Source organism: Onychostruthus taczanowskii, unplaced genomic scaffold (genome assembly GCF_017590055.1).
Source record: "Onychostruthus taczanowskii isolate IOZ18803 unplaced genomic scaffold, ASM1759005v1 scaffold22, whole genome shotgun sequence".
NCBI lineage: Eukaryota > Metazoa > Chordata > Aves > Passeriformes > Passeridae > Onychostruthus > Onychostruthus taczanowskii.
In genome coordinates this window covers 366,934-383,732 of record NW_024499462.1, presented here as the reverse complement: position 1 = coordinate 383,732, position 16,799 = coordinate 366,934, and the positions used below count along the sequence as shown (strand labels likewise).

At 42.4% G+C, this 16,799-nt stretch overlaps 1 protein-coding gene across 3 annotated transcripts in view; it reads right to left on the bottom strand.

The window, feature by feature from the left end:
* Positions 1-30: 30 nt before the first annotated feature.
* Positions 31-16,799, bottom strand: part of MCU (mitochondrial calcium uniporter) — a 46,878-nt gene continuing 30,109 nt past the window's right edge. The window contains exons 2-8 of one of the 3 annotated variants that reach the window (XM_041404941.1): positions 12,654-12,723; positions 8,589-8,759; positions 7,692-7,796; positions 5,379-5,539; positions 4,693-4,896; positions 3,125-3,241; positions 31-1,999 (exon numbers count right to left, since the gene is read on the bottom strand). In XM_041404941.1, coding sequence (XP_041260875.1) covers positions 1,922-1,999; positions 3,125-3,241; positions 4,693-4,896; positions 5,379-5,539; positions 7,692-7,796; positions 8,589-8,759; positions 12,654-12,723 — 906 coding nt within the window. In that variant the 3' untranslated portion in view covers positions 31-1,921. The remainder of the gene's footprint in view (positions 2,000-3,124; positions 3,242-4,692; positions 4,897-5,378; positions 5,540-7,691; positions 7,797-8,588; positions 8,760-12,653; positions 12,724-16,799) is intronic. The other 2 variants (XM_041404939.1, XM_041404942.1) reach the window with 2 other exon arrangements.

The window sequence follows — 16,799 nt, the reverse complement described above, 5'->3', positions numbered from 1 at the left end:
GGGGAAAATAACATTATTCAAGAGCACTGATTCAAAAATTGAATAATTATTTATTGTTCCAGAAGTACATTGCTCTTTTATACATATTTCATAAATGATACAGGATTTTACACATGTTCAGGTTTTTTTTTTGTTCTTTTTTTTTTTAAAGAAGGACTTTTCTCCATGCTCCCTCCCTCGTCCCAAACACACACCAAGGATTCAGCTACAGGATTGTGTTCACTTTTTTTCCTTTTAAAACTCATCACACAAACATGATAAAACAGATAAAAAATAATCACACAATGTAATTAAATGGAAAGACAGAGGAGAAGGGGGAGGGAATAAAAAAAAAAACAAAACTAGAAACATGCACCCATTCGGTCCAACATGCCACTGAGTGAGAAGAGGCAGCAATCCCAGCTGTGTTTCCACATCTGCAAGGCACCTGGCATCTAGTTAATACTGAATTATTTTCTTTCCTATATTTTTAAAACATGGTTCTCCAAAAAAAAAACCCAGAAGCCTCTTTCCATGACACAGTGAGGAGTAGTAGTGAAACATCAAAAAGAAGCAGCCAGCCTTTCTGTATATAAAGCTTAGTGTCCTTCTCCCACCTTCATCCTGTCTCCACAGCATTTATCAGGAGGGTGCTAAACCAGACTGACCTGCTTTGAGTGAAGAGATGTTTTATCTGCTTAGAAAGCAGCCAGCCTTGGCTAACAGAGAGGGCAATGGGTTGACCTTCCTTCCTTTATTTCTTTTTAGCTAAGAACAAGAGATGTCATTAGCCACTCCTAAGAAATTCTGACCTGTGGACACAGAGTTCACTTAAAGCTACTTAATCAGGGGAAAGTGCTACAGAACCAAAGCAGTTCTGTGTCTTGCACTGTAAGATCCCCAGGCTCTCAGAAAGCCTCTGGGCAAGGGAAATGCTTTGACAATATGTGAAACCTTCTATCCTATTACACAAACAGTCAAGTATCAAGTTTCATTATTCCATGTTCCAAAACTGTCCATTTTAAAGCAGGAGTCATGATTCTGGCAACAGCTTTGTAACCCTTTAAGGCCTTCCTAACTTCATAGTTCAGGTGGCTCTCAAGATTTGGGGTAGGAAGAGGGGAACCTCCCTGCCTTAAGACTGAATATAAAAAACCGCTCATGCAATGCTGCCATGGATTTCTAGGAGGAGCTCAAGGGCACTGGGACGCAAAGTTTTGAGAGTTATTACGGAATAATCCAAAACATCGATTATCAAATGTCCAGAAGAAAACTCATTCCTTCTTTCACTGGGCTACAACCAATCTGTGCTACAAATAAGCAAAGGAGGAAGTCAGTGGAGCACAGGGGGTGGGCTGGGAAGGGGAAGCTCACGGTTTTCCAGTAGAAAGCAGTCTTGTAGTAACTTTATAAAAGAGACCAGGTCTGACCAGAAGTGTGCGTGTTAATGGCGGTGGAGTGCAAGTTCTGATCACCAGCCAGAGCTCCAGGTGGCTTGGATTCTTTGTTCATTTTTTTTTCTCCTTTTGTTTTTTTTCAAGAGAGAAAAAGAGACTGGAATCAGGTAAAGGAAAATTAAAAAAGCTAAGCAGGCTGCTGGTGTCTTATCAAGAGGCAGACCCTGCAAAGCTGGAAGAAGACACCCCTACACCCCAGCATTACATTCTTTTCATGAACCTCCCAATCCTGTATTTGTACACAATTGCCATTCTGACAGTTTTTAAAATGTGACTATTTGCCAAGCCCTTTTCAGAACTAACATTCCACAATGTCCCATCTTCAGATTTAAGAGATTTTCCCCCTTTACAGTCCTTTGTCTTGATTAAAGGTAAAAACCCTCCACCCCCCACACCACATCCCAGCTTCCACCTGCAACGCTTTAATTAAAAAAGGCAAGAGCTATGAACAGGTTTTTTGCTGGGGTTCAGAGCTTCTTTGCTGATCAGTCCTTTTCAGAAATTTGCTGGATGGGCAGATGAACTTGCAGTGGGTCTCGAAGCCTCTTAAGGTCCAATTCTGCCTAAAAGTAAAAGACACATTATAAAGCACAAGCTCCCAAAACAACTTCCCCCAATACCATTTCCCTTTAGAGAAAGAAAAGCTTTCCCACATTTCCTTGTTTTTTCCCTGTCCAGCAGGAATTTGCCCAGTGAGTGAAATAAAGTTGAAAGTTCATATTTACAAAAACCATTCTCTGCTGTATTTGTCTGAAGCTGTCTGTATGCAGCAACTTAAAAGACTAGGGTAGGGAAGATTTGGATCCCCATAAACCCACTGGAATACTTTTTAAAACAAGTCAACAAAAACCCAACAAACCAACATCTCAACTACATTATTAGGGATGGCTGATTCTAGAAGAAAAGCTCCAGGAAAATACAGCCAACCAATGGCATCTCTATTCAACGTGGCCTAAGAAACTCCAGAAGGACCTGTGGGTCCTTCCTTATGCAGTTTGTTCTCCAAGGCAGGGGTAGAACTCCTCTTGCCCTGGATATCTTACACTGTCATTTCCAGAGCCTGGGAATAAAGGATGATAGAGAGCAGTGAACAATAATGTGATAACTCTGCTTTTCCTGCTCACACCATCCTTCTGCAATAAGGCCCTGAGAAACACAAGGAAACATCTCTATCCTCTGCTGAACAGATCCCACAATGTGGATAATCTGTTAAGAGGGTCTGTCTCCAGAGTCTGAGAAATCTGCCCTCACTGACTTTAACAATACAGCTACATTTCCTGAACATTATTTTCCAGGACTGCACTGAAGTCTATGTCAGGAAGACCTGAACTGAATGGATGCAAGACTTCATTCCTCACTAAACCCATCTGGTGTGTAGGAGCTGAGAAGCAAAGAAATCTTGAATTAGGCTCCTCTGAAGCATAAAGAGTCTGAAGCAACTCAAGATTTACCAGCAGTTTCTGAAAGGCCCTTAAAGATTGATATGGGTTTCATGTTGATTTACACTTCCAGCAGTTCTATTCCTGGTTATATCAAAGCCAGTTTAGTGATTGCAGTGGGGCTGTGACAGGAAAATGGGCTGAAAACTTAAAATACATTCTTTCTTGCTTGAGGTGTGTCTATTAATAGTAATGAAGAGCTAGCAAGCAATAATTTCTTTATCTTATTTCTGGAAAAACTCTTGTTACCTGAGCAATTGCATCCTTGAGTTGATTGTATTTCTCTAGATCAAATCGTGTCTTTTTGGCTCCTTTATGGAAAAATAATAAGTACTGTCTGTCTCTGGCATCTGGATAAACATATTCCTAAAGAGAAAAAAAGGAGACAAAATAGGAATAAAGCTACAGCAGGGAGGCAGCACAGGATGCCATAGTACAGTATGTCTCAGGTGCTTTTGGGAGAATGACCAGTTCCTGACAGAACGCATAAGCCTGCTCCAAGCTCACACAGTGGTGGGTGACCCCTGCCAGCAGCTAAACCCCCACCTAGTCACTCACTGCTGCACAGCTGGATGGGAGAGAAAAGAGAATCCAAAGGTAGGGAAAAGCCAAGAAAGATTTAAATGTAAAGTTAAAAACAGTTTAATAACTGGGAAAAAAACAACAATATAGGAGTGATGCAAAAGCAATCACTCACCACCTCCTGCCAGCAGACCAATGCCCAGCCAGACTCTGAGCAACAGCTGCTTTGGAGAAACTCCCTCCCAGTTTATTGAAAAATGTGACATCATGTGGTATGGTCAGTTTAGGGCAGCTGTCCCAGATGTGTTCCCTCACAACACCTCACCCACCCCCAGCCTATGCGCAAGGATGGGAAGAGGGAGGTTGGGAGGGGGCAGAGCAGGGAAGAACAAAAACCACAGAAGGCCTTGATGCTGTACCAGCACTACTCAGCAACAGCAAAAGCACTGCTGTGTTACCAAGGCTGTCTTGGTCACAAATGCCAAACACTGCACCACACCAGCTGCTCTGAAGAACATTAACTCCATCCCAGCCAGACCCAGCAAAGTCAGACATTTGCTTCTCTACTCATTTGTTACACTCCAGCAGTGATTTACAAGCACCTTCCTCCTTCTTGTCCCGTGTGTGAATACTTCCATGCAGAGACAACAAGAAATAACATTTTGTACTGACAAGTTTGTGGGGAATAAAGGAGTGAGAAAAGCTATAAATACTGTCCCTGAAATGATGCAGTTGACAGACCCTTGGGACACCACGCTAGAACACCTGCAGCATCTGTTCTGATGGCCCTGTGACAGCAGAGACACTTTGAGCCCTCCCTTCCTCATTATTTAGGCAGAATTGGGAACTGATGAGACAAAAAACCACGCACTAGAAAATCCACAGAGAATCTGTCACAATTACAAGGATCCAGAGATGGATTCTTCATCTGGATGGGAGGCTAGATCTGTGAAAGACATTTCCAACAAGGGTGGGCTTCCTTGAAGCTCAGAAGGTGTCTCAGGCCATACCTGTCTGCACTGCCAAGAAAGGAATCTGTTTGGCTACAGCAGTCAGTCACCAAACACAGAAAAACATTTCTGGTAAGACAACCAGCCAGGACCACTGTGAGAACACCCCACAGCCACACACCACCTCCCTGGCCAGCACAAATGAAACAAGTAGCATCTGATTTCCAACAGGATAAGGAAGGGGCTAAGCACCTTCTACCAGGCACAAATTTGCTATTTTTCTAGGGAGTAGAGCCCAGAGAAAGTCTTCTACTGAAGTGTCAAAATCAGCACAACAAGTCCTACCTGGCGGGTCATTACGAAATAAGCATACATTGCCATGGCACTACCATAGGTGATAAAATAGGTGACTGGTTCCATAATGTCCCAAGAATATTCCCACCAGGTGAGGCGGGCCAGAATCCCAAACTGAGTGGCCATATAGGCCAGGCCTCCCCACAACACCAAGGTTGTCCTCTTCTCTGCTTTCCTGCTGAGCTCCATTCTTACCTGCAGAAGGCAGAAACACACATCTTGCAGTCTCAGAAGTAATTATGTTAATATTGTTAAGAGATAATAATGTAAAATCAGTCCCTTATATTAATAGCAACATTAAGTGGTTTGAAACATGATTTGATTATGCATGATGCTTACACAAACAAACCTCAGCTTCTTTTCCATCACTGTCTTGCTGTCACCTATATTTACTTTGAGCATGCTCTGAAGGCCTCAGGAAAGTATTTATTTCTCTACGTTCAGAGATGTTCTGTTGCATTAGCCCCAGCCTTTATTTACTAACAAGCTCATTTCTAACTACTTGAATGAAGCAAGAAAAATATTTCCACAGAAACCAGAAGCAGACATGGTTTGGTAAACACTTGGTTCAGTGATCTTAAAACTATTTGAAGCACGCCAGGGACCCAATTAAAACCTGGAAATACATCCAGGCTGCATTTGGGAGGATAAATACAACACACTGAGAAACTCCTTACTTTTTCTAGAGGTGCTAGTTGCTCCTTCAATTGCTCTAGCCTCCCTATCAGCTCCTTCTCCTTGTTCAGCTGGTGCTCCTCGATGCTCAAGGCTGTGTACAACTGCTGAACCAACGTCTTCACATCATTCAGCGTCGTGGCATTTTCATGGCTTAGGAGCTCTAGGGAAAAACAGAGGCTGCTTTATCCACTGTGCCCACAGGGCTTCTCGTGGGCCCTTGGGGAACCGCTGTTAGTCTGCACCGGAAACAAACAAAACTATCTTCTCAACAAAGAGGCCTTTGGAAGAGCTCCAGCATTCTAAGACAATGTGATTCCCTTGAAAGAAAACCAGGCCTTACTATTGGATATTCCTAAAATTTGCTAAGAATGAAAAGAGAGGTGTCCTATAAAGCTGGCCAGATGCTAACAGCTGCTTCTGATTCATATTTATATACAAGACAAACAAACTAAACTAGCTACGATCCATCACACCAGCTGTCAAGACACGGGCAGAATTCAGAATACAGACCACCAGCAACCAGAGTTACTGGTGGTGGCAACTGAACGTTGTGGCTTAGGGACCCCACAACAGCCTCAGCAGCAGCACTTGGAGTGCCAGTGCCAAGAACTGTTTCCCAGTGCACTGTGGGTAACACCCCGTGCTGCGCTGCCTGCAAAGGAGTGAAGCTCTCCCACACAGTATCAGAAACAAGAACAGGGCCACAACTCAAAAACACCTTTATCCTTGCATTGCAACTCAAAAAGAGGACACCAGTTCATAAAGGAGCTGTGACTACTTGTATTGTTTTACAGTCCACATGGAAAAAAAAAGAAGTTTGAAATTAAAGCAAAATATTCTGACATTAACCAAATAAAAAATTAATTTTTGTAGCATCCTTGGACTTGCACCTAAAGGTATCAAAATATGATTTTACCAACTCAAAAAGCTATGGACAACTTAAATTTTAACACCAGCAGCTCAAGGGAAAAAAGTGACTCAGCTGCCTGTGCCAAGACACACAAAGCACATAATTTCATGTGTTCCTACTGAGGTGAACATCAAGAAGTACTTATTTAAAATCACAGTATTCTGGCATTTCCATTCTCAAATACACAAGGTGATCTTGTAAAAATGAAAAAGCAAGAGCTGAAAAGTTTGACAGAACTAATCTCAGTGCCTATTTGCAGGCACATTCATTTTAGCACAGACTATAGAAATCTCCTTGGCAAGTGCATCCTAGGAGACAATTTCCTGTAACCTTGGTGATCCCAGAGCTCACCTATCAGTACACAGTGGGTGACAGCAGAGGAACTTCTTTGTGTGTGTGATACCCAGTGGTTTAGACTCCCAGTCTTAGCAGAGAGCTTTCTGCTAAGGTGCTTTTAATGAGATGGGGAAAAAAATCATCTCTAGTAGAGGTCAGTCTACCCCACATTTAGGAGAGAAAGACCATCTCACCCAGTATACTTCACTCCCAATTCCAGAATAACAGAACAATAAAATCTCCCACATGTGTGAGCCAGGAGACAAACAGAAACAGCATTTCCCAAGCTGTCCCTCTTGTTTAAATCCTCAGAGGTAACTACAGGCAAGCAAGAACCTGGTGGTTTATGAAGGCTATGAAGCTGCCCAGAAGAAAGAGGGCAGATAAAAACACTAAATTCCTACCTCCCCCAGTAATGCTGAAATGTCTCAAAAGCTTCTTTGCAGATTTTCACATCTTGAAAATCACACACGTTCAAAGAATATTATAGAAATGGATTTTCTTATTGACTCAGAATAGGTTGCTTTCCCTTCCCCTCCTACCTGATTCTTCTAAGAGCAAGTCTCTTTTATTTCACTGTTTGGTAGCTAACAGGGGTTTGAGGTTTATCTGCAATGTTCAAAGTATCACACTTAAATGGAAACAATGTTAGCTGTCAGGGGAAGCAACAATTTATTCTTCCAAACCAGACAATCTAAATTCCAATCTAATTCCCATCTTGTCTTGTATTCCTTCAGAATGAATTAAATTAAATTACTTTCCAGTAATTATAAAAAAATTTTGAAAAACTTACAAATTAAAAGGAATTCTATTTCTTTGTTTATTCCTCTTGAGGGCTGGGGGCACTAGCTTTGAACAGAACGAAATATCTCCTTTTCATTAGTGATTATTCTGACAACTTGGAAATCTCTAAATTGGGCTCCAAGGGCAGGATTAGAAACCACGAGGTTTCACTTTAGAAACAACACTTCATGCTCCTGAACAAGTTAATAAAGCATGCTGCAGTGAAGCAGGGAACTGAATACTGAGATTACTCCCAGGGCTGAGCAGAAGCAGGCTGCTTTACCTCTCTTTGGTGGTCTGACATGGTAGGAGACATCATTAATGATCAGCTTGAAGTCATCCAGCAGAAGCAGGTCTATGCCTGTGGAGGAGGCCACACGTGTGCCATCTGTAAGGAAAACAAAAACACAGATTAAGCAGGAGGAACAAAGAACTTCAAACATGCTGTGGCTAAGTTGTAATACCATCCCAAACCCAGCTGTTTGGTTTCTATTCTTTGTAAATAGAATAATGTAAATATTATTTACAGAAAACCAGAGGGTGGATCTCTTTAATTTACAGTATTGGACTATGAAAAAAACAGTACATCCAAAGTATGAGAGTAGTGTACAAAAATACAGAAAAACATAGCAATCTTTAATAAAAATAGCAAAGTCTTCAGATGAACTTGATCTCTTGATGTGCTTTGCCATATGACCAAAAATCAAAGAGCAGAGTCCCTTAAAGCCAAAACAGAATTTGAGTTCACAAAATAACTTTAAATTCTTGGCTATTTACAATAATAACATAAATATTCTTTGTAAAGGATGATACTTTTTGCCAGGACAATGAAAGGTGAAACACAACTGAGTTCTCACTGCTAAAGCACGATACTGTTTCCCATGTACCACCTTCCACACCCAACTCCTTATAAATCAATTTCAACCTCTATGTAGGTTGCACAGCTTGCATCTTTCCTACTAAATAGTAGGAAACTCACCAAAAGACATCTCCATTAGGACTGATTTCCTTGGCAGCACTGACTATACAATATTCTAAGTCTAGGAATAGCATTTCTACCTTCTGCTCTTTCAGGAAGGTCAGAGAACTCACACCACAGCGAACTTGTACTTCAAAAGCAAAAGGCCGGATGCAGACAGCTGGCAAGCAAGCAAATCAATCAGTTTGTAAACAAGAGTACCTGCTGAGTAGATTGCAACCCGATCAATGCCTCTGTCCTCTGCTCGCAGCTGTTGCAAGAACACCCCGACAGAGTCTGAGATGGGTTTCAGGGTGAACTGGCAGCGCTCGCGCCGCGATGGAAGGCTCACAGAAATCACAGGCAAGCCGTTCTGGTAAACCACCGTCACTTCTACAGACACAACAAAAACACAAGATCGTTAGAAGGTAACAGATCTCCTCTACTCGCTCCATGGAGACAAAGCAAACCTCATTATAATCTGAATGTAACAGATTAAACTTTCAGTTTTCTCAAGAGATAAGGCCAAAGAAAAATTGAGGTATAGCAGAGATTCTCACTCCAGTAATTTGGCAGTATTTTTCTGTACTTTGTAAAAGTTACTTACTTTAAAAGTTACTGACTCTATGGTCACCTTTGCTCTAAAGGCAACATGATAGCAAAAAGCCCTAACATGACAGCACAGTCTGTTTTGGTTAGGTTTTGAGAATGAAAGCATTTTGGACTCTGGAAGACAAAGCACTGTTGTTTATATCAGAATTTATAGCTCAGGAGACAAAGGCAGATTATGTCTATTAGGAAACATCAAGGAAGGACCCACTTCAAATGTTTATATTCTTATTTAGTTCTGGTTTCTTCCTCCTTGTCCTGAGGCAAAACATGTCAGAAAGCAGTCAGGAGCATGAGGCTGTAGGAGAACAGCACTCCAAGTTTAGGCTTCAAGGTCATTTCATCTAAAATTCATGGGATCAATATGCTTTGTACGTCTCCAGACAGGCATTACTACTTAGGTGTAGATAAAACAAGATTTTCCCATTTCTTTGGTGCTGCCAAAAGCTTTTCTGAGGGCGTTCTTGAGGATTTCTGTAATTCTAAAATCAATGGTAGTGAACTGTATGAGCTGTAAGCTAGTTATTACTTTACTGCCACAACCTGCTCCGTGTACTTCGTGAGATCCATACATAGAAAAGAGAAGTTAAAAGTTCATATTTGCTAAGCCCTTTATTGAATCACAGTCATAAAACTGTCCTGAAGTGACGTAGTTGCTAAGACATAACAGCACACCTCAAAACGATTTGCTTTTATAGGTATCTTTGTTATGTAAAAACACACAGGGTTTTTTATTGCTCAGACATTTGCTGTGTCTCAAGGATGGTGCAGTCACACCCACCCACAATTCATCTGCCTCAGTATCCCAACCTGTTGTAGCTTTGGTCAGCTCCTGTCTCCTTAAACTCACTGAACTCATGCACTGACATGCTAAGTCATTTTAAGCAGCTAACACCAAAACCAGCCAGTCAAAAAGTCAACAGAAGTAGAAATAAAGGTAAATAATGTTATTTTAACTAGCAAAGGGAACTATGGGGACAATCCTGGGGCAACACACCTTTCCAAAAATGGGGGATCGTCGATATTGAGAAAGGATTTACCAAGTGCACTTGCACAAAGCCAGAAGAATTCTCTTCTCATTCTTAACTATCACACACCTTCATGAAATTAATCAAGCATAAAAAAGCTTTTTCCCCTCTTGCAAAGGATTGCCACCTTAAAGTCCTTAAAGACTAAATGGAAGCAACCAAGTATGGACACCTAAAACAACTAAAGCATCCTAAGAGGTCCCAGTATTTGAAAAACTATCAATGTGTTTTCTCAAGACTCAGACACCTGACAGGATTTTAGTAGCTTTAGTGTTTTGAAGCACAGAACTCAGAGACAACAATCAGATATTTACTGGAAAGAAATAAAGCAAAGTGCTAATTTATTTGGACTGCCAGAGAGAATTTAGAGCTCCTTAGCAGCAGCTGTTATGACACCAGCTACCAGGTTTTCTTTAAATTTAAAATGCTACCTGGATCACAGAGGCAGTGAGGCAGATTTTTGCAGAGAAGAGAGAACAATGTTTGCATTTACACTTTTTCCATGGATCCCCATCAGTACCACCCAGAGCTCCAGGACTGGCAGCTCTGGAGGAAGTGCCTACCAGGAACAGTCCTGCTGCATTTTAGGAGTCATCAGCATTAGGAGCACAAACAAAGCCTTTCACCGGGATTTCCAGCTTAGGTAAAGTATTAAAGATCAAATTATTTCCCTTCAAAAGACAGGGTCCATAAGCCTGCAAACACAGCTGCTTTATATTTTCCTTGCAAAAACCCTGTAAAAGTAATTTCCTAGCTTAATTCACTGGTGGGGAAAGTCTGTGATTGCAGGTTGATCCTCTCACCACCTCCCACACAAGCAATGCTGGTCAGACATTTACTGCATTGAAGAGGGAAAAGGCATAGAAAAGAAGGAAATCTGAAGGACACAATAACACAAACCTAACAGACAGCAGCAGGCAGCTCCAGCAAAAGTTATTAACAAGCCCCTGTGATATGGCTGCCTCACTCTTCTCTCCCACAGCCCTGGGTGTCTTCTGCATCTACTTCACAAGTTACAAAGAGAACAAAGCATTTGGCACCTCTCTAATTACAGAGCTAAGGTTTCAGCTAATCTTCCCCTAGTTAAATTTTAAGCCAGGATTTAAAGGCATGGGCCAAGTAAAAGAAATTAATGTTATACAAGTGTGCTGCACTTACATTTACAGTCACCTACAGCCTGGCCAGGAATGGTGCTAAATGAGACCGTGGGGGATTTGAAAAGCTTTACATGCTATATTGAGTGTGGGGGTGCTTTGAGGCATGAGTTCCATCCAAGTACCACAAAGCTTTGACTCAACCATATGTGCACCAGCAAGAGGTCATGGGTGTTTTTTTTGTTGTTTTTTTTTTAAGATTTCCATTTTTGCCTAATATCAACTTGAGCAACAAATGAGGTCAAAACGAAGTACAATAAAAGAAAAAAAGTGTTGCCAAAGAAGTCAGTGTTCAACATTGGCTACTGGTAAAGGCAAAGTTATCAGAAGAAATAATGAGAGAATTATTAAAGCACAACATGAGGAAAGGTAAAATCAAATCAGCACAGGCAGACACCATCTCAATCTTACACATCCTCTACACTTCTACCTGTTGAAGCTGCCAGGTTTTCATGCAAGCTCTGCAGAGCAGTCAGTCATGTTCTCTTTGTCTTTGCACACTTGTTACCCTGGCAGGGGAAGCAGGAACCCTTCATTTATTAGCTTTCAGACCTCATTAACAAGCCTTAACAAGGAGAGGATCCACTCAATGCCCAGTCTGTCAGCACAAGTGCTCCACTCCCTGTGCACAGCACGCAGATGTTAAGCAGCTGAAAGCTGCTCCTTTCCACTTTGCATTGGCAGCACACTGAGATTTTTGAAGTTCCACTAGTGCATCCTTTTGCTTTGTGCTCTGACAACCTTATCAAAAAAGCTTCATGTTTGAACTGTGCTAGAATTTAAATAAAGGAATATCATTGCTTTGGCTTCAAAATTTATTCACTGCAGTGAACAATGCTTTTGACCATTCTGGCATGTAGCTAAACTGCACTTTTGTTACATAAATGGGCTTAAGGGGGCAGGTAGGGTCAGGCTGAAGGGACCACAGTGAGTCTTCTGGTGCCACCTCCCTTTTCAAGCAGGGACATCCCAGAGCACATGGCACAGGATTGTGTCCAGATGGTTCTGGAGCATCCTCAGTGAGGGAGACTCCACAGCCTCTCTGGGCTATCTGTTCCAGTACACAGGGAGATCTTCCTCATGTCCAGGCAGAATTTCCTGTGCATCAGTTTCTGCCCTTTGCCTCGTGTCCAAGTGCTTGGCACCACTGAACAGAGCCTGGCTCCAACCTCTGGCACCTCCCTCCAGGCAGGACAGCACCCTGAAGGGCAGGAGTCATACAGACCTCACAGCCACATCAGAAAGAAGTGTGGCAAAAAGACTCTGACAGCGGCATGCAATTCCATCTTTCTTTATAAAGCCTGTCCAGTTTTGTAAGGACAGTTCATAGAAAAGTTGCCCATTGCTTTAATTCTTTCTGACGTTGTTCCCTCTGTCGCCTCCTGAGCTCCAAACTGGATTGGTGCCCAGCCAAAGAAGCCTCCACCAGAAAAGGGGGCAGGGAATGAAACCTGAGTTGTGGAATCCAAGTGAGGCAGGAGCTGGTGTGTACTCACCATCAGAGGGCACTACGGTACTGCAATACACCACTCGCACGCTCTGCCAAGGAGACAGCCGCTGATGCACCTGGAAAACACGGGAAAAAGGACAAATGTTCAGAGTCTGGCAGGATCCGGCCCAGAACCATCTCCCGTGCCCCCTCCCCAATGCCCGCGCCAGGCACTTCCTCCCGTCCGGAGCAGCCACAAACCCGCAGCACGTGTCAGGAACAGCCTCTTCCCTTCCCATCTGTCACCCCACAGGGATTCCCCCGCAGCCAAGTTCACCTCTACACACCTCACTCTCCACACGGGCAGCTGAGAGTTTGTAACAGAACAGCTGTGCTTTGTGTTCCTTAATGTGACATGGATTTTTAAAGCCACACGGTCAATCAGTTTTAAGAAATCCATTTAGCTTACTACACAGACACAGAGTAGAAACTATACCAAAGCACAAGTCTTTAAAGGTTAAAAAAAGAAGTTTTTTGCATAACCAGGAGGGATGTTTTACAGAGTTGTGGATTAACAGGTTCATTCTCTTTGGTTGTTTTCTATGCCAACATTACTTTTCTCGTGTCCTTAGAGAGGGAAGCCAAACTGAGATATGAAGCAGTAAACATGCCTGTGCACAGAAGAACAAATTGTTCTAACATAAAAAGCAATAACTGTAATACTGAGCTATAAAAATAAGAAACAACAGCCCAACAGGAAGAAAGCATATGAATGGGTTTGCATGTTCTGCAAACTTAGCAAGAGATTCATTTGCCCATAAAAATCTACAACCAGACTGATTTAAAGTCTATTTTTCAGATTATACTACACTGGTTATATACTAATCCTTCCCCAACACTGAAATTCCAACTCTGGCACAAACCAGCCCAACTGTACACCACAGTAAGGAGTAACACACCAGCTCTCACCTGTCTCTGGTGGTTCATATTTCAGTGGCTAGCCTCAGATTTTTCCACAGCTGCTGTCCGATTTGGACATTCCTATGGTCTGGGATACTTTTTCTTTGCTGAACACTAAAACACAGCTGCCAAACCTACATTTTCATAAAGGTATCTTACAGGGAGGGATTGTTTAAGTAAACTTCTAATGAAGTTTGCAAACAAAACCCAGGTTGCTGATTACTTCTCTGCCAAATTGTCCAGACCTCTGTGTTTCATGAGGTTGCCTTTGATAACCTACTTTGAATGGCTTTAATTGCTACTTCCCTTGTCCTCTGAAGCCTGACATCCAAACCAAGGATAGTTTCCACTAATCTTTTTGAAAGCAGGACCTTTGGCCCTGATGGTCACTGCACTGACAGCTCTAGAAATTCACTGTGACAGGTGCTGTATTTATATTTCATTTCTATCAATTTTGACAACAAAAATCAGTCATTTTCAATTTGCCTCTTCTCAATCTCATTTTCAGCTTCCCAGGGTCAAATCAGACAGGAAAATAAGTGGGCACCAAACAGCTGTAACTCAAGAGAGAAGCTGAATGTTTCAACAAGAGTAATGTTGTAAAAAACACCTGTTGGGAACTAAAGGGCAAATTTGCTATTTTGCAAGTGAAATAACCAAGTCTTCTTAACTCTCTGACAGCATGTGCTAATGTTGAGCAACCAGGCCTACCCCTCCCACAGGAAAAAATCCAGGTTTTGGACTCAAAACTATCTGAGACAAACACAGCTATGGCCCCACATAATGTACAAATCCAGCTCTGTGAATAATATAATAGTACTGCCAAGACAATAAAGTCAGAAGCTTCAAGGATCAGATGTGGTACCACATGCAAATCGATTTTCGGAACCAATTTTTACCTAAGAAGGGGAATTTCAATCCTTCCTAAAACAGTATCAGATATAAAAACACGTGGGCAGAATTCACTCAGTGAGACACAAACCCTCCTCAATCAGAGAGCACTACCCCAAAGCCTGTTTATAGACCAGTTTTACATGATCCCACAGCACAGCTAGCACTGATATGAGGTTTTTACTGCTTCACTCACCCCCTCTAGACAACATAACTCATTCATTTTTTCAAACACTGCACAGCAGGACTCTGCTTTTCTACCACATGTGGACAGCAGCCCAAAAACGCAGTTCTCACAACATCCTAAACCCTGCTGAACCCAGCATCATCCTACTGCAAAGTAACCGTGTAGCTGGAAGATGTTATCAGGTAGCACATGCAAAGACTTTACCTTAAGGCTACGAGTATCTCACAAATACAAGCTCACTCCAGAAGCCTCCTGCCCTCATAGAACGAAACAGGAAAAGGCAAAACAGGTTGAAAAAAAAACCAGGGCACGTTAGGTGACTCATCAAAAAGCTGAGGTGCCCCCAGACTTAACCCCTGCACAATTCTTGCATCCCAATATGGGCTGAACCCCTCTGTTTCCTTAACACTCCCCTCCCCAGCAGCGTGCTGCCAGTACATTTTACAGGAGAGATCTGTTAGAGCACTCCTATCTGTCACTCCTGCAGCTCTGAACTGTGCTGCTGGTACAATCCCTTATCAACAAAAACAGTTTCTACTGGGCAGGAAGGGAAAAATAGGAACAAATGAGCTCAAAACTGAGCAGAGACCAAGATGTCATGATATGTCATCCAAGGTTAGGAAGAGCTTACGGAGTCATCCATCATTTTTATTCCGAAGGGAGACTGTTGTTTTAAAATTGAGACGGAGAGAAACGTTTGAATGCGTTACCCAGTGTCTGCAGCTCACCAGCTTCATACAGAAAGGTGTCAGCAGGCTGAGGCTGGGGATCAGAGCAGCGCAGGGCACAGAGAGCAACTCATTTCAAGCTTTACTGACCACATGAGCCCCTCAAGTAAACAGCCAACAGCTCACGCCCCTTCAGCAACCAAGTGTGCAACAACTGCACCCAAATTTTAGTTGATACAGGCTTGTCCACCCCTCCCAAAATAAGCAATACTTGGGAGCGTGAAAAGCACCAAAGGCAGACCACAAAAACAAAAAGCTTTAAGCACTAGGATAAATTTCTGGGTCTCACAGGAACACATGCAGGAATTCACATTCCACATCCATCAGATCCTTCGCTTCCTGCCTTATCTGCAGTAAGATGCATGCTAAGAGGCTCAGGGTTATGCAGCAGCTGCGCTCCCAAAATGATTAAAGGAGCAAGAGGAAAATAGTCCCAGTCCTCTACCTAAAACTAATCCCTCCTCCAGGTGTATATTAGACAACCCAAAGGCAAAAATAACAGCACCTTTATAGGTCCTAATGTGGCTTTCTCAATACTGCCCTGGTGACAAAGTTAATCAAAGCCTTGCTGAAAAAAAATCAACCTTTTGGCTACCAGTGAGTGCTCTCTGTTGGAAAAAGAGGGAGCAGCTCCTGTTCTCCAGGTATGTAATTATCAATAACGGAATACTAACAACTTTAGGAGATTGAGTCTCCAAACCCTAATTAAAATCAGGAAAGAGGTTGACCAGGAAAAAAGAAAAAAAAAAACACCCAAAGCATGAAAAAAAGGTGAACAACTTACTCTAGAACCCAAGTAAAACATGCTGCTAACTCATTACCTGGAGTACCAGTGCAGCAGAGCTTTTGTGAAAAACAGAGCATTCTCTGCATAAAAATTTCTTACTACAAGCAAAGCATTTAAGAGACACATTTGCAAGTGCTTCTGGCAACATCTATTTTACAAATTACGAGGGGACTCCTTTATGTGGGGCTGCCTTAAGTCTGACACAAAGCAGCTCACCTTTTCCAACAAGAAACAGATACTTTCCTCTCTATCCCGACTTCTGCTGCATGAAACACTGAATGTCTTTCCTGGCTCTAAAACTGGTTATCCTAAATCCTCCAGGCTGGAATCTCAGCGATGAAAACTGCAGCGAGCTTCCCCAGGCAGCCCCAGCAACCCAAGCCACCCACCTCAAACATGCTGAAGGGCTCCATTTATCTGTCTTTACCTCACTTCTGCTCCCGTACTCAATCTGTTAGATTTTAGTCTCTCTTAAACAGGATGCTGGAACCCTGGATGCTGAGAATTTCAGACTCTCTGTGCTCACAAACACTGACCCCCAGGAGAACACAGCATTTGACCTGAGGCCATTCCAAAACTGAATAACAGAACTAAGATTATGAGTTTGAATAGAAGTGTGCAATATCACTCAGTAGAAAACTTGGAGTTCAAAGTTTTAGA